The sequence below is a fragment of the Carcharodon carcharias genome, chromosome 16 (genome assembly GCF_017639515.1).
Source record: "Carcharodon carcharias isolate sCarCar2 chromosome 16, sCarCar2.pri, whole genome shotgun sequence".
Classification (NCBI taxonomy): domain Eukaryota; kingdom Metazoa; phylum Chordata; class Chondrichthyes; order Lamniformes; family Lamnidae; genus Carcharodon; species Carcharodon carcharias.
The window spans coordinates 57248662-57274024 of NC_054482.1; the positions used below are offsets into that span (position 1 = coordinate 57248662).

Sequence of the window (25363 nt, forward strand, 5' to 3'; positions counted from 1 at the left end):
ACATTTTAGCAGGAAATCAGTTTTGTCAATATTTGCAGACTGGAATCAAAATGCAGTTAAATAAAAAATCACCGAATGGGCACTTCTCACTATGAGCCTGGAAAATTATTCAACTTGGATTTTTCTTTCTGAATCTAAACATATATGCACGTTTTGCTGCAGATAATCTAATGTTGGTTCCTGATTATCAGCAGGCTAATTTTACAAAATGGCTAAAGTGGACTGAATATTTAATAGATAAATACATACTGAGGAAAAGTGGGTTGTCTTCAAAACCATTCTAAAGCAATTATGAAACCAGATATGTGGAGAGAGAGTGTCCAGTTACAGCTCTCCAGCCATTGAGATTATGCGATGTGTGAACCTCAAAGGACCAGCTGGTCTCTTCCTTCCTGTCAATGTTCAATTATTTTCCCCCTTTTTGACCCTACGTTTTTTTCCTGCTTTTTTTGCCTCTCTGAGGAGATTTACATGTCTTCCAGGGAAGCAAATGACTAATCATTATGTTCTTGACATTATGTGGGGCAGGCTTGATAGACCAGCTTTTCCTACAGCTCATTTTTCCATTTCACTAGTTTGAATAGGGGTAATGGGCAGTGATAACTGGGAGTCCTGCTGGATTTTCTTGTTCCTATCCTAGGAATAGGATTACGACATACAATAGTAAACAAACTGCATTACAGAATTTGTAGTGAACTCTATAGTATATTTTATTAATAAAAGGATGATTGCAGAATAAAAATATGATCATAAAATAATGGATAATCAAAGCATTAAGTGATTAAATATCAAACAAATCAATGTTGAATATTTTGATGCCATAATCAGTGATGATAGCCTTGTTACAAATTGTTTACCCATAAATTAAGAATTTATACAATATTTAAGTATGATTTATTTGCTTTCAGTAATAAATTATCTGCATTCTATTTTAAAATTTCTTATACTATACTGTATCCTAAGCTTAGTTTACTTTAACTACTTTAATGTACTATTTTTAAATGTCTTTTCCTCCTACCATATCAGTTTTTGAATTTTATATTGTTTCAGTATACCAAAAGGCAGCTTGACCCTTCAAGTTGAGAAATCTTGGTGAAAGGTGAAGGCTCATAATAAAAGACCTGACTAAAGTTGAAAGAATAGAGAGAGCAGAAGACCACTTGAGGAGTAAGGTGACTTGAGGTGATGTGTGCAGTATATAAAAATCCTAACAAAAAAGAGGGAGCACTGCTGGATCTTGGAATAGGAAATAAACCAAAACAGAGTGGTAAGCCAAGGGGAACATCTAAGCAACAGTGGTCACAGCAAAATAAGGTTTAACATACAGATTGAGAAGGAAGAATGCAAGCCAAAGATCAAAGTAATAAATTAGAAAAGAATGCTAAGGGGATGAAATGAAACTAGGCAAAACCTGAAAACATTTGTTAACAAAGAAACGAAACAGCCCTAGAAAATATTTGAAGCAGTGATTAATAGATTCTACAAGAAATATATCCCACTTAAAGGCAAGAATGAATACTGATGCTTAAATAAATAAAGGCAGAATTGAAACTAAAGAGAAATCCATGCACTAAGTACATAGACAACAAAAGAAAGGATGGCAAAAGGGAATATGAAAAGTTAAGGAAAAAGTCAAAAAAATCAAATACAAAGGTAAAGAGAAGCTATGGAATCAACTGATCAAGGAATATGAAAAGAAATGGTAAAGTATTCTACAGAGACAAAAAATAGCAAATGAAAAAAAGTCAGGATACTGATAGGACCACATGGCAAACGCACACAACAGTGAAATGGCAGAAATATTAAATAATTACTTTGCCTCAGTATTTACCAGTGAGATTAAAATCATTATCAGGACAAAACAGCCTGCTTGATTGGCACCCTATCCACCACCTTCAACATGTACTCCCTTCACTGCCAACGCACTGTTGCAGCAGTGTGTACCATCTACAAGATGCACTACAGCAACTCACCAAGGCTCCTTAAGCAGCACCTTCCAAACCAGTGACCTCTACCACCTAGAAGGACAGGGCAGCAGATGCATAGGAACACCACCACCTGCAAGTTCTCCTCCAAGCCACACATCATCCTGATTGGGACTATATTGCCATTCCTTCACTATGTCAAAATCCTAGAACTCCCTCCCTAACAGCACAGTGGGTATAGCTGCACCACAAAGACTGCAGTGGTTCAAGAAGGCAGCTAACTACCACCTTCTCAAGGGCAATTAGGGATGGGCAATAAAAGCTGGCCTAGCCAGCAATACCCACATCCCATGAAAAGATAAAAAAAGATCTCCTGAAGAGATCATACTGACCATGCCAAAACCAGGTAACACTGGATGCAAGAGCCTGTGCTGCAACTGAGGTAAATGGCAACAGCAGACAGTGAAGGTGGAGCTTTATTTGATTAGAAGGATGATGTGGGAAGGGTCATCTGAAATGTGTATGTATGAGCACCTCCTAAGCCTCCTTTGAACCTAAATCATTGCACCTTCCATGCGACCCCTCATGTCTTTCAGGATGTTGCAGCTAGTCATCAGCTTCCTCAACATCATCTGAGGATGCCTTGTGTTTCACTATATCCTCATTGGCCAGAATATTTCCCCTATGCAGTGTCAGATTGTGCAAGTTGCAGCAGACCATCACAATCCAGCAGACTCCTGCTGATGCATATTGAAGAGCTCAATCTAGTCACCTGAATCTCAGCTTCAGGAGAAATATGGTTTGCTTGATGGTGGCTTAGGTCATTATGTGACTGATGTTGTATTTCTCTTCTGCTTCTGTCCTAGGTTCCTCACTGAAGTTAGTAGCCATCTCTTTAGTGGGTAGTCCTTGTCACCAAGAATCCAACCTGGGGCGCAGGGGCATGTGAAGCTCGGGCACCTAGGAGTATGTAGCATCATGGCTGTTTCCAGGGTACCTAGCACACACCTGCAGGATACATTGATGGGAGTTGCAGACAAAATGGACATTGAGGAAATAGAATCCTTTACTGTTAATGAAGGCCACTGGCTGGCCAATGGGAGCCTTAATGGACACATGCCCATAGTGTATTGTAGCTTGCACCTGGGGGAATCCTCTGACTCTCTCAGACTGATTGTCTGGATCAGCACAATAATGGATGTATTTGCTGGCCCTCCTGAAGACAGCATCGGTTACCACCTTGATACGATAATATGACACTGACTGGGTAATGCCACAAATGCCTCAAGTGGTTCCTGGAATTTACTGAAGGCGTAGAAGTTAAGGGCCACAGTGACCTTCACCAGTACTGGCATTGGGTGACCATAATACAAATGAGGCTCAGCTCATCTGCCATCATTGCAAAAGGATCTGTGAAAGTGTCTCAGGAGAGGTGCAGTCTTTGGCAATACTGACACTCTGACATCTGGAAGTAGCTCATCCTCTGACTGTATATCCCTGTTACAAGAGCCTGCTTGTGGTTCTGTCTCTGGCCTACTCCCACTTAACCACCCCAAGGCTGCCTCTGCAGGTGGCAATGGGGTTGCAAATGTACAGATCCCTGTGACTGCTGCTCCCTTCCTTTCAATTGTTCCTTGCTGGAGGACCCTCTCCTCAGTGGACAATGCCAATGGTAGGGGGGCACTCCTGTTCTCCAGGGCCACTCTCTCAGATGCTTCCTCCAAGTACTCACACATTCCCACTGAGCCCCTTTTCAATGCACCCAAGTATCAGCAGCCAAATGGCTATATGGAGATTCAACACCAAAGATCCGGCACCTGAACTCCCTCTCCTTGCTGCAAATTGTTATGGCCATGTTTTCCCAGCCTTCCTGTGAAAGCATGCTGCTCACCCAATGGCTGCTGGGTTCAACACTGACCTGACTTGCTATCTTGTCGCTGCCCTGATATACCTGCTGGGGCTCTGTGCATTTTGTGTAAAATTGAAATAGACCAGTACAATACTGGTCTATTGGCACTTTAAGTGCCTTACATACTTGTTTTCAGATCTACATGCCTACATGCCATTCCCACAAGGCATGCCATCCACCCTGTGTAAAAGCAGTACCTGTTGAACCCCAGACAATTTCACAACCATTCCCACCCCACCCCCAAGGCCACCTTCAAAAAGGCCAGAAAATTCCAGCCACAGTTGCAAGGTGACCAAGGTTGGGAAATAAATATTCCAAGGTTCACAATATTTTGAAAAGCCAGGCAGTATGAAAAAGGGAGGAATAATCTTGATATTAAAGGATGACATAAGGAAAACAGTGAGAAAGGATCTTGGCTCAGAATATCTAAAAGTAGATTCACAAAGGTGCAGTTTAGGATTAACATGGCTCGGAAAATGCTGATAGGAGTAGTTTATAAGTTCCTGAACAGTAGTTATACCTTTGGTATATACCATATATCATTAAAATAGGAGTAAACTAGCCAGGAATATAACAACGGATTGTAAGAACTTTTAGAAGTATATAAAAAGGAGAGTAGCTAAAATAAACACTCAACCCTTATAAGTAGAGGCATGAGAAATTATCATGGAGAATGAGGAAATGGCAGAGACATCGAACAAATATTTTGTGTCTGCCTTCACAAAAGAAGACACAAGCTACATAGCAGAAATAGAGGGTAACTAGGAATTAATAAGAGTGAGGAACAGGTGTCGGGAAAATGCCAGAATCTATTATTAAGAAAACCTTATTGAAGCACTTAAGAAAATCTTAGCATGATCGGAAATTGTGTTTGAAAAATTTATGTGAGATTTTTGAGAATGTAAGTAGTAGGGTAGTTAAAGGGAAGTCAACACATGTAATAAACTTGGATTTCCAAAATGCATGTGATAAGGTGCCACATAAAAGGTTAATATTGAAGATAAGGGCTCATGGAGTTGTGGGTAATATATTAGCATGAAAGGAAGGTTGGTTAATGGATAGGAAGCAGAGAGTAGGGATAAACAGGGTATTTTCAAGTTGGCAGATTGACTAAAGTGCCACTGGGATTAGCATTGGAGTCCCAGCTATTTATAATCTATATTAATAACTTAGATGAAGGGACCAAGAGTAATGAATCCAAGTTTGCTGATGATACAAAGCTAGTTGGGAATGTAAGCTGTGAAGGGGACACAAGGAGATTGCAAATAAATATGGACAGCTTAACTGAATGGGAAACAAAGTGACAAATGGAGTATAATTTGGTGAAGTGTGAGGTTATTCACTTTGGTAATAAGAATAGAGAAGCAGAAGATTTTTAAAAAGACATGAAACTTTCAAATGTTGATGTTCAGAAAGACTTGGGTGGCTGCGGGTGGCTGCGAACAGAAGTTAGCATGCAGGTACAGCTAGCAATTAGGAAGGCAAGTGGGATGTTCACCTTTACTGCAAGGGGACTGGGGTACAAGAACAAGGAAGGCTTGCTACAATTGTATAGCAATTTGGTGAGTCCACAACTGGAGTACTGTGCACAGTTTTGGCCTTGGGAGTGGTTCAGCAAAGGTTCACTAGATTAGTTCCTGGATGAGTGGATTGTCCTGTGATGAGCGGCTGAATAAATTGAGCATGTACTCTCTGGAGTTTAGAAGAATGAGAAGTGATCTCATTGAAACATACAAGATTCTGAAGGGGCTTGGCAGGACATTGAGAGGTTGTTTTCTCCTGTATGGGTAATATAGAATAAGCGGTTATTCAGGATGGAGATGAGGTGTCTTCACTCAAAGGGTTGTGAATCTTTGGAATTCCCTACTCCAGAGGGTTGTGGATGCTCCATTATTGACTTTATTCAAGGCTGAGAAAAGACATATTTTTGATCTCTCAGGGGGTCAAATGAAATGGAGAGCATATTTAGTAGAACTGAGGCAGAAGTTCAGCCTTAATCATAATGAATGGAGGAGCAGGCTTGAGCAGTTAAATGGTCTACTCCTGTTCTTACTGCTTATGTTCTAGTGGATGATTGTATGATTAGTCTCGATTTCAACACAGAAAGGATACAGGAAGAAGTACTACAACATGGTTGGTAGTGTACTAAAGTGATGACAATGATCATCCAATGTCCTCACCTGCTGTCCAGAACTAGCCCATTTTCCAGGTTGCGTATGTTGTAGATTGCCACAGTTCCATCATAGTGACCCACAGCCAGCAGATTGGGGCTGTCTGCAGAGAACTCAAGGGCGGTAATGCCACTTTCACAGTTATAGATGCGCTCAGGCCACTAACATAAATATAGAGGTAAATTTTTTAGCGAGGAAAGTAAAATTAAATCTATTAAGTCACATCTTTACTGAAAAGATTGTTCTTCTAACGAAATCTAAGTCAACAGAAATAAAAATCGAGAGATGTAAAATCTGCTGCAGACTCACTTTCATTGATTTTATGTATTCGGGGGCTTCAAAAAAAAAAGGAAATCATGGGCCTGAATTTTACCTTTTACACACGATCGGCGGGCCCAGGAGCAGCCGGGAAATGGACCATGATCCGCCCCAACTGTGATTTCACACTGGCTGGCCAATTAACAGCCAGCCAGCATGAAATGCACGCTAAAAAGCGTAAATTCCCTGACCCGACCCAATTAACCCCACAACCAGACTCGACTACCCTTCCAATCAGATCCAACTATCCCCATGATCATACCTGACTACCTCTGAACCAACTACCCCTCCAAATGTCCAACTAAGCCCCCCACCACCCCACACACATGGACCTGACTACCCCCTGACCATCCGACTAACCCCCTTGACCTAACTCGACTACTACCCTTCTGACCAGCCGACTAACCCCTGACCACCTAACTACTCCCCAAATAGCCCCCTGGCCACCTGACTAACCCCTTACCACCCGACTACTCCCTAACCATCTGACTACCCCTCTCCAACCAGACCTGACAACCCCACCCCAACTACCCCGACCAAACTAGCCACACACTCACCTCACCCACTTACTCACCTACCACTTCGCCCACCTTCCCCATTACCCACCTACCAACCTACCCACCCTACCCATATTTACCTACCCATTCACTACTCATTTATCCACTCAGCCATTTACAAACATTCAGACTGGACCTTCAAACCATATGGCAGCTAGTGCCATAAAAAGGGGGCATGTCTTTTCTTGCCCCAGCTCCACTCCTAGGGAGTTCTTTGATTGTGCTGTGTCACGCATTTCTGTGAAAGCAAGGCCCGGAAGACCTTGGAAAAAATGTGCAGCAGCGCCAATTCAGGGGAATTTTCAAGCACAGCGGCAATCTGACTATCATCACCGCCGCTCCAAAGATCCGGACTCAAGTCTGGAGTGAAATATACGGAGGAAGATACAAATCCAAATTTTAGCAACTCACGTCTCTGATGTAAAAAAATCTGCTTCACTACTGTAAATCTAATAGTTGTAACACAAAAGAAATGCCTTTACATAAAACCATAGTGCCAGCTACTAACTATAACTTCTGATAATAGTTGCTAAACCAAATGGGTAAAGTGGAACTGGCATTGTCACAAGCTGTATCTAATCTTGAAGGTCTTCAGAAGAGAGAAACCTGACTCTTTCATCCGAAGATCATGGTCCTTGTCTGGCACTTTAAGAAACACTGTTATAAAAGGATATATAAACATATTGGGAACTGAGTCCAATTCTATTATCTTTATGAATCTATGTATTATTTTTACATAAATAAATTTGGTCAAGTGGCTTTAGCCAGTATGTATTGATCTGGTGATGTTATCTCAGTATGAAATTGTAATTGGAAACCTTGATGGGCACGCTACATATTCTCAGTTTAGTTGTAACCCTAAGCATGGCAGTGAATAATGTCACAGGTTTTAGGTCATAAGAGTCTCAGTCTGTTACAGAATTTGACAGCTGGAAATAGACATGATGGCAACTGTTGGGAGCAATCTGAACCACAGTGGCAAAAAGGAAAATTGTTTTTTTTTTCCTACCTATTGGCACTGAAAGCAATGTGGATAATGGACTAGTGCAAAGAGAGGATCTTACAAGAGAAGGGGCCATAACTTGCGACCAGCGTCAGAAAGGGCTGGCCCGCAGAAATTAGAATAAATAAATAGCTACTTACCTGGTCTGGAAAATTACGTTGACACTTCCGTTCGCAGGAGCTACTTGGGGCCTGCAAGGAAAGACTACTCGCAGGCTCCAGCGAAGTCTAGCTCCAGAGTTTCCAAGAAGGCCACAGCCCCTTTTTTACAGCATTTACTGCCGTAAAGCAGGTAAGTTTAAAGGGCCAGGGGAATTGGCAGGCCGGGGGAAGGTAAGTGGATAGGATTTGGAGGTTGGAGGTATCTGGGGTTGATCCTGGGGTATCAGTCGGAGGCCCTGGAAGGATAGGGGTGTTCGGTTGGAGATCTGGAGGTGGGGGGGATGTGGTCGGTAGTCCATGGGGGATGTTGGGGTTGGGTGGGGGGTGTCAGAAGGATGGGGGTGTCAGAGGTCAGGGGGTTGGGAGTGTCAGAGGTTTGGGGGTGGTGGGGCGGTGTCGGGGGATGCCAGTCAGGGGAGGTGCGGGTGTCTGAGGTTGCAATTGCCATGCAAACCCTTACATTGGAGCTTCCCAGAGGGATACCCCAGCACATCTTTGGGGTATCCCCCAAATCCGACGCTGGGGAGCTCAGAAGTTACAGGCCAAGGTGTGCAAAAATTAGTTCCAAGAGGCAGGTGTACTTTGGTGTTAAATTCTTCATTACTAGGATTTGGAGGTTGGGGGTATCTTCTTCATTAATGATTATGGCACTGATGAATGCAACTTTTTTAAAAAAAATACGCAGCTATGGCAGTGAGACATTTCAAGGAAGTTCTAGGCCCATCACAAATTTTGCATTCAATGGAGTTTCAACTGAGTTTATAACAACTATCTGCAAATCCTACTTACGCTCTCATTCAACTCACCATTGGATTTTTCAGTGACCAACAGCAAATCAATCCTCCTCTCTGTTCCTTATATCCAAATTGCCCATAACCCACCGCCAGTAGGTCCTGTATACCAACACAACAAAATAGTTTATACTCATCATAATATATCTATTTGTTATGAAGTTGTCCTAAACAATTAGTATAAGTAGTTACTGAACAACATACTTCAAAATTTACCTAATCAGTATCTATTTACTAGAGGTTAAGTCCACTGACCTGAAGTTTGATAAAGTATTTACCAAAAAAACCTCAATATCAATGTGCCTGTCAGAATTCATGTGCTGGATTTTGTGGAGTCTGCTGGAGTGGGCAAGATAGGTGGGCACAGAGAATTGTGCAGGAGGCTATGCATCAGATTTTCGGTGATGAGAAAACTGTAAGCAATTAAGTCAGCGGTGGAAAGTAACAAAATGGGAAATGCACCATTAGAGCAAGAAGCTAACTGATATGCTTAATTGCCCACTTTTATGTAATTTAAATGCAATTTGACAGGATTTAATCCTGCCTCCCCAATTTAGTGAAACTCACACGTGTCTCTCATATTTTCAGTAACCCGGTAAGCTGGTGACTTACATGTGGCTTCCTTGTCTCAGCTTTGAGAGTCCTTTGGACTTCTAGGAGACTGAGTCACAGGGCACTGGATTGATCATGGAAACAATTTCTCTGTGTAATAACTTGCTGAGCTGACACTGAGGAGTGGAGCCTCATATAGGAAATTCAGAACCCAGAAGCACTGGATCCAAAATTTAAAGAGACAGTGCAGAACTGAGGGGCAGAGGGGCCATCTCAAAGTAGCATCAAACAGGGTCATAGAGTTATAGAGTTGAATTTTTCCCCCGTCAGGGGATTGTGCGGGGGCGGGCGCAGACCTGACCGATGACCCAGATCAAATCCGCACTGCCATTTGACGTGGGCGGGCCAATTAAGACCCACCCAGCATGACGCACACACGGAAGCGCCGAGCACTCCCTGTGCAGGCTGAGGGTGTGGGGTTCCCTGAGTCGGGAGAGTGCTGCTTCGCACATGCACGTTAAAGAGCACAGAAATCTCCCTGAGGCACAGAAGTGCCTCAGGGAGATTAGTTTCGCTTATGAAACATTGATTAAAGGTAAACAAAAATTTTAAGAACATGTCCCCTCATGTGTCTTTCCCTCAGCTGACTAGAGACATGGCAAACATAGAAAACAGAAATTTTACTTAATAATGCAAGATCTGACTAACAGTCGGTGGAAATAATTAAAATCAATGTTGTGAAGACTTGTCTTTGTGCTCAATTATTTATCAAAGTACATCTACAAGATTGAATGGCGGAACACTGCTGAGCTTCCACTGAGGACACTCATATGGTCTTAGTGGGCTAATGCTCAGGAGGTTTCTGTCAAGACTGGACCCCAGACCCAAAATAGCAGCAGTGTGATCTTCTTTGGCAATTGCCAAAGATGTCATCAGAGGCTCCAATATGGTGGGCCCCACTATTGTATTCATGGAGCTAACCATTTGCTCCAAATTTGACAGAATGGTCTCCATGCTGTGAGTGAAACACAGCGACAAGATGGAGTTGTACTTCTCCATGCTCTCAGTCATTGCATGCAAGTTCATTGGCATACTTCTTCAGTAGCCTTCAAAGACAGCAACTGAGACTTCTGTAGCAAAGCCAGGATGTGATTTCATCCTTTAGCAAGCTGGCACCTGTAGTGTCCTATCCCATCTACCATCTTTGCAAAACATTTGTAACAGCACTGTGGGTGTACCCACACCAGATGGACTGCAGTGGTTCAAGAAGACAGCTCAGCACCACCTTCTTAAGGGCAACTGGGTTGAGCAACAACTATTGGCCATGTCAGCTATGTTCATATCCCACAAAAGAATAAAAAACCTTATCCAGAGAATTCATCATGCAATATTGTTTTCTCTAGTGTACCCTCTAAATTGCTCGTAATGCCAGTCTCTGAGCTGGTGCTTGCTAAGATCAGATCTGGTGATCTAGCATCTTTAGGAACGCTGTTATCCTCTTCCTGCACTGACATGAAACTTGACAATTTTAGTGTGTGAGATAAAAGAAAGGGACAAAGGTTAGCTTTTCTTCTGAGTACAGAGAGAGATAAGTGGCTTCTGAAAGTGTGCAGAGTGCGTAGATGAGATACCCAACAGCATTTTGGATGCACTTTCAGCACAGAATCAATTTGGTTCAAGAAGAAGGCTGACCCACCACTTTCTCTAGGATGGGAAATAAAGGCAAGGTTTGACCACACTCCAAGAATGCATTTAAAACACAATGAGATTATAAGGGCAAAAGTAGATAGGGTGTGAAGTGACCCTGCACAATAGTTCCCTATCCTGAGGGTTACCATTGACCAGAAACTGAACTGGTCTAGTCATTTAAATACTGTGTCTACAAGAGCAGGTCAGAAGTTAGAAATACTGTGGCAAGTAACTCACCTCCTGACTCCCCAAAGCCTATTCATCACCTACAAGGCACAAATCAGGAATGCGACGGATTAATCTCCACTTGCCTGGATGAATGCAGCTCCTACAACACTCAAGAAGCTTGATACCATCCAAGACAAAGCAGCCCGCTTGATTGGCACCCCATCCACAAACATTCAATCCCACCACACAGATGAACAGTGGCAGCAGTGTGTGCCATCTACAAGATGCACTGCAGAAACTCACCAAGGCTCTTTAGGCAGCACCTTCCAAACCCATGACCACTACCATCTAGGAGGAAAGAGGGCACTGGTGAAAAGTGACTGAAGCATTCTGGGAGAAGTCAGCGCAGTCACCATGACTCAGGAGGGAATCGAGGAGAAGGACTCTTGCACTCAACAGGAGGAAGGCATCCAACAGAGGGCACTGGTGAAAAGTGACAGAAGCATTCTGGGAGAAGTCAGCACAGTCACCACAACTCAGGAGGGAACTGAGGAGAAGGACTCTTGCACTCAACATTTGAAAAAGAGCGCGGATCTTGAAGGCAGGTCAGTTGAAAAAGAGTGCGGAGATTGAAAATAAAAGGAGGGGAAGCAGAAGAGGAGCGACCAGTGTGTAAGCGGCCCAGTGAAGGAGTGGAGCTTTGAGGCTTTGGCTCGAGAGGCTGAGGATGAGCTTGCTCCCAGCGGGGTAGGGCCACGTAAAGTCCTTTAAGTAAATTGGGAGTAGGTAATGGAGGCAGCAGTTGGGGCAGTCGAGTGCTCCGAATGCAGCATGTGGGAAGTCATGGACAGCACAATTGTCCCTGATGACTACACCTGCAAAAGGTGCATCCAGCTGCAGCTCCTGACAAACTGAGTTAGGGAACTGGAGCTGGAGCTGGATGAACTTCGGATCTTACGGGAGGCAGAGGCAGTAATAGACAGGAGTTTCAGGGAGACAGTCACCCCTACAAGTTAGAAGGCAGGCAGCTGGGTGAATGTCAGGAGAGGGAAGGGGAATAGACAGAAAGAGCAGAGCACCCCTGTGGCCGTTCCCATCAAGAGGTATACCATTTTGGATACTGTTGGTGGGGACGACCTACCAGGGACAAGTTGTAGTGGTCGCATCTCTGGCACCGAGACTGGACCCTCATCTCAGAAAGGAGGGAGGGAAAAGAGGAGAGCAGTAGTGATAGGGGATTCGATAGTTAGGGGGACAAATAGGAGGTTCTGTGGGAGAGATCGAGAATCCCAGATGGTCTGTTGCCTCCCTGGTGCCAGGGTCCACGATATCTCGGATCGAGTTCTCAGTATTCTCAGGAGGGAGGGTGAGCAGCCAGATGTCGTGGTCCATTAGGGACCAATGATGTGGATAGGAAGGAGGAAGAGGTCCTGCAAAGAGAGTTTAGGGAGTTAGGTGCTAAGTTGAAGGACAGGACCTCCAGGGTTACGATCTCAGGAGTGCTACCCGTTCCACGTGCTAGTGAGGCTAGAAATAGGAGGATAATGCGGCTAAATACGTGGCTAAGGAGATGGTGCAGGAGGGAGGGCTTCATATTTCTTGACAATTGGGCCCTGTTCCAGGGAAGGTGGGACCTGTTCCGACGGGATGGTTTGCACCTGAACTGGAGGGGGACTAACATTCTTGCGGGTAGGTTTGCTAGTGCTGCTTTGGGGCGTTTAAACTAGATTTGCAGGGGGAGGGGAACCAGAGTGTTAGAGCAGGTAGTGAGGTGGAGGAGGATAAAGGTCAAGCGAGGAATGCATGTATAGACAGAAATCAAGGGTCCGTACGTGATGGAAATGTTCTCAGGTGCATCTATTTCAATGCAAGGAGTATTGTCGGAAAGGCAGATGAGCTTAGGGCATGGATTGGCACGTGGGATTACGACATTATTGCTATTTGTGAGACTTGGTTGCAGGTGGGGCAGGACTGGCAGCTCAATGTTCAGGGGTTCCGTTGTTTCAGACGTGATAGAGGGGGAGGGATGAAAGGGGGAGGAGTGGCATTACTAGTCAGGGAAAATATCACAGCTGTGCGTAAGCAGGACAGCCCGGAGGGCTCGTCTACAGAGGCCATATGGATGGAGCTGAGGAATGGGAAAGGTGTGACCACACTAGTAGGGTTGTATTATAGATCGCCCAATAGTCAGAGAGAATTGGAGAAGCAAATCTGTAGAGAGATAGCAGACCGATGTAAGAAACAGAAAGTTGTGATAGTAGGAGATTTTAACTTTCCACATATTGACTGGGATTCCCATACCGTAAAAGGGCTGGATGGCTTGGAGTTTGTCAAATGTGTTCAGGAAAGTTTTCTAAATCAATGTATAGAGATACCAACGAGAGAGGATGCAATACTTGATCTCCTATTAGGGAACCAGACAGGTCAGGTGACAGAAATATGTGTAGGCGAACATTTTGGGTCCAGTGACCACAATGTCATTAGTTTTAAGCTAATTATGGATAAGGATAGGTCTGGTCCTCGAGTTGAGATTCTAAATTGGAGAAAGGCCTATTTTGTGGAAATGAGAAAGGATCTAGGAAGAGTGGATTGGCATAAGTTGTTTTCTGGCAAGGATGTGTTCAGTAAGTGGAAGGCATTCAAAGGTGAAATTTTGAGAGTGCAGAGTTTGCATGTTCCTGTCAGGATTAAAGGCAAAGTTAACAGGCATAAGGAACCTTGGTTTTCAAGGGATATTGGCGATCTGGTTAAGAAGAAGAGAGAGGTGTATAGCAGGTATAGGTAACAAGGAGCAAATGAGGTACTTGTAGAGTATAGAAAATGTAAGAAAATACTAAAAAAGGAAATCAGGAAGGCAAAAAGACATGAGGTTGCTTTGGAAGATAATGTGAAGGTAAACCTAAAGGGTTTCTACAAGTATATTAAGAGTAAAAGGATAGTAAGGGACACAATTGGTCCCCTTGAAGATCAGAGTGGTTGTCTATGTGTGGAGCCTCACGGGATGGGGGAGATTTTAAACAGTGTTTTTGCATCAGTATTTACTCAGGAAACTGGCATAGTGTATAAGGAAGGAAGGGAAACAAGCAGTAGTTTCATGGAACATATAGAGATTAAAGAGGAGGAGGTGCTTGCTGCCTTACAGCGAATAAAGGTAGATAAATTCCCCGGGCCTGACATGATATTCCCTCGGACCTTGAGGGAGACCAATGTAGAAATTGCAGGGGTCCTGGCAGAAATATTTAAAATGTCCTTAGCAACAGGTAAGGTGCCAGAGGATTGGAGGGTAGCTCATGTTGTTCCGTTGTTTAAAAAAGGCTCCAAAAGTAAACCAGGTAATTACAGGTCAGTGAGCCTGACGTCAGTAGTAGGTAAATTATTGGAAGGTGTTCTGAGAGATCGGATATATAATTATTTGGACAGCCAAGGGCTGATTAAGGATAGTCAGCATGGCTTTGTGCGTGGTAGGTCGTGTTTAACGAACCTTGTAGAGTTTTTCAAGGAGGTTACCAAGAAAGTAGATGAAGGAAAGGCTGTGGATGTTATCTACGTGGACTTTAGTAAGGCTTTTGACAAGGTCCCACATGGGAGGTTAGTTCAGAAGGTTCAGACACTTGGTTTCCATGGAGAGGTTGTAAACTGGATTCGAAATTGGCTGTGTGGGAGAAGACAGAGAGCGGTAGTGGATGATTGCTTCTCAGACTGGAAGTCTGTGACTAGTAGTGTGCCTCAGGGATCTGTGCTGGGACCATTGTTGTTTGTTGTCTATATCAATGATTTGGATGATAATGTGGTGAATTGGATCAGCAAGTTTGCTGATGACACTAAGATTGGAGGTGTTGTGGACAGCGAGGAAGGCTTTCAAAGCTTGCAGAGAGATCTGGACCAACTGGAAAAATGGGCCAGAAAATGGCAGATGGAATTTAATGCAGAAAAGTGTGAGGTGTTACATTTTGGAAGGTCAAACCAAGGTAGGACATACACAGTAAATGGTAGGGCACTGAGCAGTGCAGAGGAACAAAGGGATCTGGGAGTTCAGATACATAGTTCCCTGAAAGTGGCGTCACAGGTAGACAAGGTTGTAAAGAAAGCAATTGGCATACTGGCCTTCATAAATCAAAGTATTAATTATAGGAGTTGGGATGTTATGGTGAGGTTGTATAAGACATTGGTGAGGCCAACTTTGGAGTATTGTGCAGTTCTGGTTGCCTAACTACAGGAAGGATATCAGTAAGATTGAGAGAGTGCAGAGAAGATTTACTAGGATGTTGCCGGGTCTTAAGGAGTTGAGTTACAGGGAAAGATTAAACAGGTTAGGATTTTATTCCTTGGAGCGTAGAAGAATGAGGGGAGATATGGTACAAGTTTACAAAATTATGAGGAGTATAAACAGAGTAAATGCGAGTAGGCTCTTTCCACTTAGATTAGGAGAAATAAACATGAGAGGACATGGCTTTATGGTGAAAGGGGAAAGTTTTAGGGAGAACATTAGGGGGAACTTCTTCACTCAGAGTGGTGAGAGTGTGGAACGAGCTACCATCTGACATGGTAAATGCGGGCTCACTCTTAAGTTTTAAGAATAAATTAGATAGACACATGGATGGGAGAGGTCTGGAGGGTTATGGACTAGGTGCAGGTCAATGGGACTAGCGGAATAATATTTCAGCACAGACTAGAAGGGCCGAATGGCCTGTTTTCTGTGCAGTATTATTCTATGGTTCTAGAGAGAGGGGAATACCACCACCTGGAAGTTCCCCTCCAAGCCACACACCATCCTGGCTTGGAAATATATCACCATTCCTTCACTGTCGCTGCGTCAAAATCCTGGAACTCCCTCCCTAACAGCACTGTATTACGTGGACTGCAACAGTTCAAGAAGACAGCTCACCACCACCTTCTCAAGGGCAAGTAGGGATGGACAATAAATGCTGGCCTAGCCAGCGACACCCACATCCCGTAAATGAATTAAAAAAAAGAAAACTCCTCAATCATTGCCCATGATGTCCAACACCCGCTCCTCAAGTGTGAAGAGGATGTCTGCTGCTTCATGTTGTATGCAACCTGCTCCAGAAAGGAAGAAGGGGCTGTGTTAGTGGCAGCCTTATCTTATTTATTCATTCACAGGATGCGAGTGTCATTGGCAAGGTCAGCATTTATTGCCCTTTCCCAACTACCCTTCAGAAGATGATGGTGATAGGCTTTCTTGAATACAACTCTGTGGCTTGTTAGGCCATTCCAGAGTGCAGTTAAGAATCAACCACATGTGGGTCAAAAGTCACATGCAGACCAGGCCAAGTAAGGACATAGAGGACATTCATGAACCAGATGGGTTTTTATGACAATCCAGAAGTTTCATACTGATGCTAGCTTTTTATTTTCAGATTTTATTTAATTTATTGAATTTAAGTTCCACAACTGTCTTGGTGGGTGTTGAACTCATGTCTCTGGACTATTAGTTCAGGCCTCTAGGTTACTACTTGAGTAATATAATCATGATATGCTACTATATCCCTTGTGAGGTGTTTTGAGATTGTTCCTGTCATGGTTAAAAGTACAGATATTGTTTGCAAGATGTGAAGTGTGTGTAGGTAAGGGTAAGAATAATGGTGAGAGTAGGAGGAGCAGTTTATAAGTAGGAGAAGAAAATGGAGTGAAGTGTAGTGCAGTGATTGCAGGAGAGTGAAGGAAAATGGGAGAGGGGAGTACTGAATAGCGGAACTGTAGATGTTGTAGGTTTGAGGACAGAGTAGTTGAGGCGAGTGATGGAACTCTTAACTTGACAACTCTGCAGAGGCCATTCAATTTCTTTCAGCTTTACAGCTGGGAGCTAAGCCCCTTGAACTGACCCCCTCTGCAACTACTTCCCACTGGTGACAGGGGTATTGACTGAACAGCATTTCCTCCCCCTCTCCTGCCCCACCATCCACAACACCTCCCCTCATTCCAGGGGAAAACCGCATCTCCCTCCCCACCACATAGACCAGGATCTCCAAAGCAGCATCAAAGAACCCCTGGGCCAATCCTACAGATATTTCAGCCATTTCTCCCTTCACAAGCATTCGCCCCATCAACAGCCACAGTGCATCAACACTTTTGGGGCAGGCTGCCTTTAAATGTCTTTAGAGATGCCCGGATTTCCTCCCTCCCAACCCCCAAATGGCACCAATAAGTAGCGAGAGGAGTGTTGGATGCACGGCTGACCCATCATAACAAACCACCAGTATCAATTTTACATGGTCCCTGTGCCCATGTAAACAGGTGGATAAATTGCTGCTCCCTAGGGACGGATTTCTGGTGCAATCAAATTTCTAGGTATCACATTAACGCATATACACCAGCCATTTAACATTACTGCTGTATGTGTTAATCTTCATGATGATTTAATTTGTTGTCTCCTTAAGTTTACTCACCAAGTTATGTTTGTTCCAAACCATGCAGCTAACATTGCGTCCCTTGGTGAGACTACAGGTAAAAGACCATAGTGGCTGCAATCTTGGGCTCATGATATCCAGCAGCATTATGCTGTCGACTACCTCTTCCTCTGCATTAGATGGACCATCTGGATCTAGGTAATATCAAGAGTTAAATATTAGCGTAGAGTAGATGCTTCCTAATGAGAGTGGGACTTCAACGAAGTACTATAAATTTGATGAGTTGAGGGCTTAAATCTCTTTCTAAAAAGCCAATATTGTTTGTATTTAACACTTAACAGTAAGTATTGCTTAAATTCTAAACCTCATCCAGGGGCTGAAACAGCGAAGTAGAAGCTATCCACTGGGTAGCAGCTGTAGACAGTTAATTAAGGAAATGAGCTTGAACTGGTTTTTCTGCACCTGGGCTCAGCTATTGCGTTTAATTTCACAACATATAAATGCAGACATATCAGTACTACCTAGCATTGGAGTGTGACATCTATGGGGGTGCTGGGAGTTTGGTGAGTTGAGTTAAATCTCTTTCCAAAAATCTAACATTATTTGTATTTAACTGTAAGTAATGTTTAAATTCTAAATCTCATTCAGGGGACCAAGCAGGGTGATAGAAGCTATCCACTGGGGAGCAGCTGTATATAGTTAATTAAGGGAACTAGATTATTACCTGAGCAATGTGCAAATTGGCATAGGTCAAATAAGATTAGATAAATGATTGCATAGAACAAAGGTTGGTGTGGGAGAAGTAGATTCTGGTTTGTGGGACACTAGCACCAGTACTGGGGAAAGTGGAGGTGTACTGTTGGCATGGTCTGCACCTGAACTATACTGGGGCTGGTGTTCTAGTGAGCTGCATAACTAGAGAAGTAGAGGGTTTTAAGCTAAATAGTGGGGGCAAGGGATCAAATTTGGGAAGATGTAGCAAACAAAATAGTAGAGTCAAGACAAGAGAGAAAAGTACTAATATGGGAAATGATAGACTGACAGGAAGGGACAGAGAGTACAAATCTAAGAGTAAATTAGATATGGCTAGATATTACAAAAATAATAAAAAGACAAAACTAAAGGCTCTGTATCTGAATACATACAGCATTTGAAACAAGACATAACTGATAGTGCAAACAGAAATAAATATCATCTGATAGCCAGTACAGAGACATGGCTACAGGATGACATAGATTGTGACCTGAATATTGAAGGGCATGTGGCATTGAGGAAGGACCGGAAGCTAGGAAAATATGAAGGTGCCTCTGTTAATTAATGTATTACCACATTAGGGAGGGATGACCTAAGCTCAGGAAACCAGGATATAGAAGTGGTGTGGGTTGAGAAGAGAAATGATAAAGGCAAGAAATCATCTGTGGGAGTGGTGCACAGGCCCCCTAATTGTAACTAAATGGTAGGATAGAGTATAAAGGAAGAGATAATGGGAGTTTTTCAGAAAGGTACAGCAAGTATCATGGGGGCGTTTTAATCTGCATACAGACTGGAAAAATCAGATGGGCAAAGGTAGCATAGATGAGTAGTTCATAGAATGTTTTTGGGATTGTTTCTTAGGACAGCATGTTCTGGAGCCAACCAGGGAGCAAGCTTTACTAGGCCTGTGCAATAGGATAGGATTAATCGATAACCACATAGTGAAGGCACCCCTGGGTAGCAGTGATCATAATATGATTGAAATTTACATTCAGTTTGAGGGAGAGAAGAGTGGGTTCAAGACTAGTATTTTAAACTTAAATAAGGGTAATTATGAAGGCATGAAAACAGAGCTAGCTAAAGTGAACTGGTAATTGAGGTGAAGGGATAGACCAATAGAGATACAGTGGCAAATATTTAAAGGGATATTGCAGAATACACAGAATAGGCACATTCCACTGAGAAAGAAAAATTCCAAGGAGAGCACTGACCACCCATGATTAACTAAAAAAGGTAAAGATAGTATCAAACTTAAAGAAAAAGCATATAATTGTGCAAAGACAGGTGGCAAGTCAGAAGATTGGACAGAATATAAAGAACACAGCGGGAGTTCAGGAGATGAAACAGCACAAGTGGAGAGACAGCCAGGAGATTGCGAGCACAGAAACGAAAATTTCTAAACAAGCATAGGAAAGTAAGAATTTATAGCACAGGAGAGGGAACTGATTTGTGAGTAAGGACAAAGAATTTCTATTTCTATTAATCTCCAGTTTATGTTAATGTTACAAGAATAAGGTTAACGTAAGTAAAAGTAACTAAAGTTTAAGTAAGAGTGATTTAAAAGTTTGAGGTTAAGGCATGGCAGGATAGCTCAGCCTAGCGGAATGCCCATCCTGGACACTTCTCGTGACCCCAACGAGCTTATGTACAGGTAGACTCTCAACAAAGGTTTTTCCCAGTGAGGAAGAAGGATTCTAGGAATGGGGTAAACCAAGGAAGCTAAGGATAGCATCAAATTGAAAGAAAAAACATACAATGTAACAAAGATTAGTGGTAAGCCAGAGGATTGGGGAAGTTTTAAACCAACAAAAGATGACCAAAAAAATAATAAAGAAGGAGGAAATAAACTGAGGGCGAACTTTAAATGTATAGAAAGGAAGAGAGAGGCCAAGGTGAAAATAGGCCCCTTAGAGAATGAGGCGGGGAATAAATAATAGGGAACAAGGAAATGGCGATGAGTTGAATAAATACTTTGCGTCAGTCTTCATGGTAGAAGACACTAATAGCCGAAAATACGAAATAATCAAAGGGCAAAAGGGATGGGCCTAATAAATACAATCACTAGAGAAAAAGTACTAGGGAAACAAATGGGGCTGAAGGCCAATAAGTCCTCTGGACCTGATGCATTGCATCCTAGAATATTAAAGGAAGTAGCTACACAAAAAGTGGATGCACTGGTAGTAATCTTCCAAGAATCCTTTGATTCTGGAAATGTCCCAGAAGATTGGAAAGCTGCCAATGTAAAGCCCTTATTCAAAAAGGGAGGGAGACAAAAAGCAGGTAACTATAGGCCAGTTAGCTTAAAATCTGTCATTGGGAAAATGTTGGAGTTTATCATAAAGGATGTAATAGCAGAGCATTAGAAATGCATAATATAATCAGAGTCAGCATGGTTTCATGAAGGGGAAGTCATGCCTGGCAAATGTATTAGAATTCTTTGAGGAGGTAACAAGCATGATAGATAAACGTCAACCAGTAGATGTAACATATTTAGATTTCCAAAAGGCGTTCTATAAGGTACTGCATATCAAGCTACTTAATAAGAGCCCATGGTGTTGGGGTAGTATATCAGCATGACTGGCTAACTAATAGAAGACAGAGTTGGGAAAAGGGGGGCATTTTCAGGATGGCAACCTGTAACTAGTGGCATGCCACAGGGGTCAGTGCTGGGGCCACAATTACTTATAATGTATATCAATGACTTAGATGAGGGAAGTGAACATACAATCGCCAAGTTTGCGGATGATACAAAAATAGGTGGGAAGGCAAGTGGTGAGGATGGCACAGTCTACAGGGGAATATAGGCAGGTTAAGTGAATGGGCAAAAACTTTGCAGATGGAATATAATGTGGGAAATTGAGGTTATGCATTTTGCCAGGAAGAATGGTGAAGCTGAATATTATTTAAATGGAGAAAGGCTGCAGGAAGTTACAGCATAGAGGGGTTTGGGAGTCCTTGTGCATGAATCCTAAAAAGCTAATGTACAAGTTCAGCAGATAATAGGGAAGGAAAATGGAATATTGGCCTTTATTTCAAAGGGAATGGAGTATTAAAATAGGGAAGTCTTGCTAAATCTATACAAGGCACTAGTTAGACCGCACCTAGAATACTGTGAACAGTTTTGGTCCCCTTATCTAAGGAAAGATATACTGGCATTGGGGGCAGTCCAGAGAAGGTTCACTAGCTTGATCCGGTTATGGAGGGATTTTCTTATGAGGAGAGGTTTATTAGGTTGGGCCTGTACTCATTGGAGTTTAGAAGAATGAGAGGTGACCTTATTGAAACATATAAGATTCTTAGGGGGCTTGATGGGGTGGATGCTGAGAGGTTGGTTGCCCCTTGTGGGAGAGGCTTGGACCAGTGGGCATAATCTCAGTAAGGGGTCACCCATTTAAGACAGATGAGGAGGAATTTCTTCTGAGGGGAGTGAATCTGTGGAATACTTTACCGCAGAGGGCTGTTGAGGCTGGGTTGTAAAGTATATTCAAGGCTAAGGTAGACAGATTTTTAATCAGTAAGGGAATCAAGGGTTATGGGGAAAAGGCAGGAAAGTGGAGTTGAGGGTTATCAGATCAGCCATGATATCATTGAATGGCAGAGCTGACTCGATGGGCCAAAATGGCCTACTTTTGCTCCTATGTCTTATGGTGTCACTGGCTCGCAAGCTTGAGATTGAGCAGCAGCTAGAATCACTGAAGTGCATTCATGAGGCAGAGAACTACTTGGATAGCATATTCAGAGAGGTGTTCACACCACAAATTAGGAGCAAGCAGGCAGATAGGGAATGAGAGACCGCTAGGCACTCCAAGTGCAGGCTGGTTTTTCATTCTGAATATCAGTGAGGGCAATGGATCCTTAGAGGAATTATAGCAAGAGCCAAGCCCATGACACCACGGGTGGCCCAGCTGTACAGGAGGGGAGGAAGAAGAGCGAAGGGCAGTACTGATAGGGGATTCTTTAGCTAGGGGAGCAGAAAGGCATTTCTGAGGCTGCCAACGTGATTCCCGGATGGTTTGTTGCCTCCCTGGTGCTAGGGTCAAGGATGTCACAGAATGGTTGCAGGACATTCTTGTGGGGGAGGGTGAACAGCCAGAGGTCATGGTCCACATTGGTACTAATGACATAGGTAGGGAGGGGGATGTGGTCCTGCAATCGGAATTTAGGGAGCTAGGTAGAAAATTAGCAAGCAGGACCTCTAAAGTGATAATCTCCAGATTATTCCCAGTGTCAGGTGTAAGTAAGGACAGAAATAGGAAGATGGTGCAGGAGGGAGTGTTTTAGATTTCTGGGACTGGCTCTAGCGGAGATGGCACCTGTACAAGCCGGATGGGTTGCATCTGAACAGAGCCGGGACTGAGTTCCTTCTGGGTCATTTTGCTAGTGCTGTTGGGGGGGGGGGGGAGTTTAAACTAATTCAGCAGGGGTGTGGGAACCAAGAGAGAATATTAGAAAGTAATACCCGGGTGCATGGAATGCAGGGAGAGGCAGACAGCACTAAAATAGAGACTTATAAGTTGTCCGATGGAGTTGGAGTAAGGGAGCAAGTAATGAAGTCTAAATCAAGGTTACGCTGAATGTAATTGAATACATGGCGTATAGTTAATAAAATTGGGGAGTTACAGGCACAGGTTGCATTGTGGCATTATGATGTTGTGGCAGTAACAGAGGCCTGGCTTAAGGAAGGACAGATCTGGGCGTTAAATATTTCTGGTTACAAAGTGTTCAGAAAAGGGACAAAAGGAGGAGGGATGGCATTTTTGGCTGAGAGTATTGCAGTACTGGAGAAAGAGGATTCAAGGACAGAATCGATTTTTGGTTAGAGCTAAGGAATAAGAAGGGTGCACTTACATTGTTCAGTGTAATATCCAGACCACCAACTAGTGGGAAGCATATAAAGGAATAAATCTATAAGGAAGTCACAGGGAGGTGTAAACATCATAGACTAGTTATAATGAGGGGCTTTAATTACCTGTATATAGACTGGGATTGTGGTAGTGTAAGGGGCAGTGAGGGACAAGCGTTCCTAGATTGTGTTAAGGAGAATTTCCTACAGCAGTATGTGTCCAGTTCAACAAGAAAGAGGGCGCTGCTACACCTGGTTCTTGGGAATGAAGTGGGCCAAGAAGATCAAATGACAGTGGGGGAACATCTAGGGGACAGTGATCATTGTATCATTATGTTTAAGATAACTGTGGAAAATGACATTGGTTAATCCAGAGTAAGAATAATCAACTGGCAGAGAGCAGACTTCAATGTGGCAAGAACGGAACTGATACGGATAGACTGGAATCAAAGGTTGAAGAGAAAAACAGTAGCTGAACAATGGGCTACCTACAAAGGGGAGATGGTTTGGGCACAGTCAAGGTATATTCCCTCCAAAGGGAAGGGTAGGATGACAAAGGAGGTTGAAATTAAGTTAAAGAAGAAAAAGTATGCTTATATGACAGATGTCAGGTAGCAACTGACCAAATTGAGGACCAAGCTGAATACAGAAAGTTCAGAAGGGATGTGAAAAAGCAAAGAGGGATTATGAAAAAATACTGGCAGCTAACATAAAAATAAATCCCAAAGTATTGTGTAAGTACATCAATAGTAAAACGGTGGTAAAAAGAATAGGATGGGTTAGGGATTGAAAAGGGGATTTACAAATTGAGGCAAGAGGCATGGCTGAGGTGTTAAATTAATACTTTGCATCTATCTTTACCTATGAGGCAGATGTTGCCTAGGCTATGATGACAGAGGAGGAAACTCAGTCACTAGAAGTGTTTAAAATTGATAAGGAGGTGGTATTGGATAAGCTGTCGGTACTTAAAATTGATAAGGCACCCAGGACAGGATTAGATACATCCAAGAATATTGAAGGAAGTGAGAATGGAAATTGCAGAGGCACTGGCAATAATCTTTTAATGTTCCCTGGATTTGGGGGAGGAGCCGGAGGACTGGAGAATTGCAAACTGTGCAATTACCCTTCTGCAAAAGAGGTTGTAAAGACCTGCCCAGCAATTACAGACCAGTCAGTTTAACTTCGGTGGTGGGAAAACTTCCTGAAACAATTATTCAGGATAGAATTAATTGTCACATGGAAAAATGTGGATTGATTTCGGAAGAGTCGGCATGGATTTATTAAAGGAAAATCATTTCTAACTAACTTGCTGGAGTTTTTTGAAGAGGTAACAGAGATGATGGATGAAGGAAAAGCCATTAATGTGGTGTATAAAGATTTCCAAAAGATGTTTGATACAGTGCCACACAACAGACTTGTAAGGAAAGTTATAGGTCATGGAATAAAAGGGACAGTAGCAACGTGGATACAAATTTGGCTGAGGTATAGGAAACACAGTAATGGTTAATGGGTATTTTTCGAGCTGGAAGAAGGTTTGTAGTGGAGTTCCCCAGGGGGTCGGTATTGGGACCCTTGCTCTTCCTAGGAGGCAGGTAAATTCAATGCGGAGAAGTGTGAGGTGATACACTTTGGCACAAAGAACTTGGACAGTACAAAATAAAGGATACTATTCTAAAGGGTGTGCAGGAGTAGAGCGACGTATGTGTTCATAAGTCATTAAAGGTGGCAGGACAGGTAGAGAGAGCTATTTCTAAAGCATACAGTATTCTAGGCTTCATTAATAGAAGCACAGAGTCCAAGAGCAGGGAGGTTATGATGAACATACTTAAGACACTCGTTATACCTCAGCTGGAGTATTGTGTACAGTTCTACTTTATGAAGGATGTGAAAGCATTGGAGAGATTGGTCCCAGGGATGAGAAATTTCAGTTATGAGGAAAGATTGGAGAAGTTGGGATTGTTTTCCTTGGAGAGGAGAAAGCTGAGGAGACTTGGGGCAGAATTTTGCTCTTGGTGGGCATGCGGGCCCCACCGGTTCGACGGTGGGCAGACAGCCGACTCCCGCCACCGAAACGGGGCCCGCTGCCATTTTGAGTGAGCGGGCCAATTAAGGCCTGCCCAGCTGCCTGCCCGACAGGAAGCGCTGTGCACAAGAT

The 25363-nt window shown here is 43.2% G+C and overlaps 1 protein-coding gene across 4 annotated transcripts in view; it reads right to left on the reverse strand.

Annotated features, from left to right (window-relative positions):
- The window catches only part of dnai4 (dynein axonemal intermediate chain 4), a 179742-nt gene that overhangs the window by 49145 nt on the left and 105234 nt on the right, over positions 1 to 25363 (reverse strand). For all 4 annotated transcript variants that reach the window (XM_041207630.1, XM_041207629.1, XM_041207632.1 and 1 more), the window contains 3 exons: positions 17652 to 17806; positions 8851 to 8937; positions 6015 to 6166 (listed from right to left, as the gene is read on the reverse strand). In XM_041207630.1, the coding sequence (XP_041063564.1) occupies positions 6015 to 6166; positions 8851 to 8937; positions 17652 to 17806 (394 nt within the window). The remainder of the gene's footprint in view (positions 1 to 6014; positions 6167 to 8850; positions 8938 to 17651; positions 17807 to 25363) is intronic.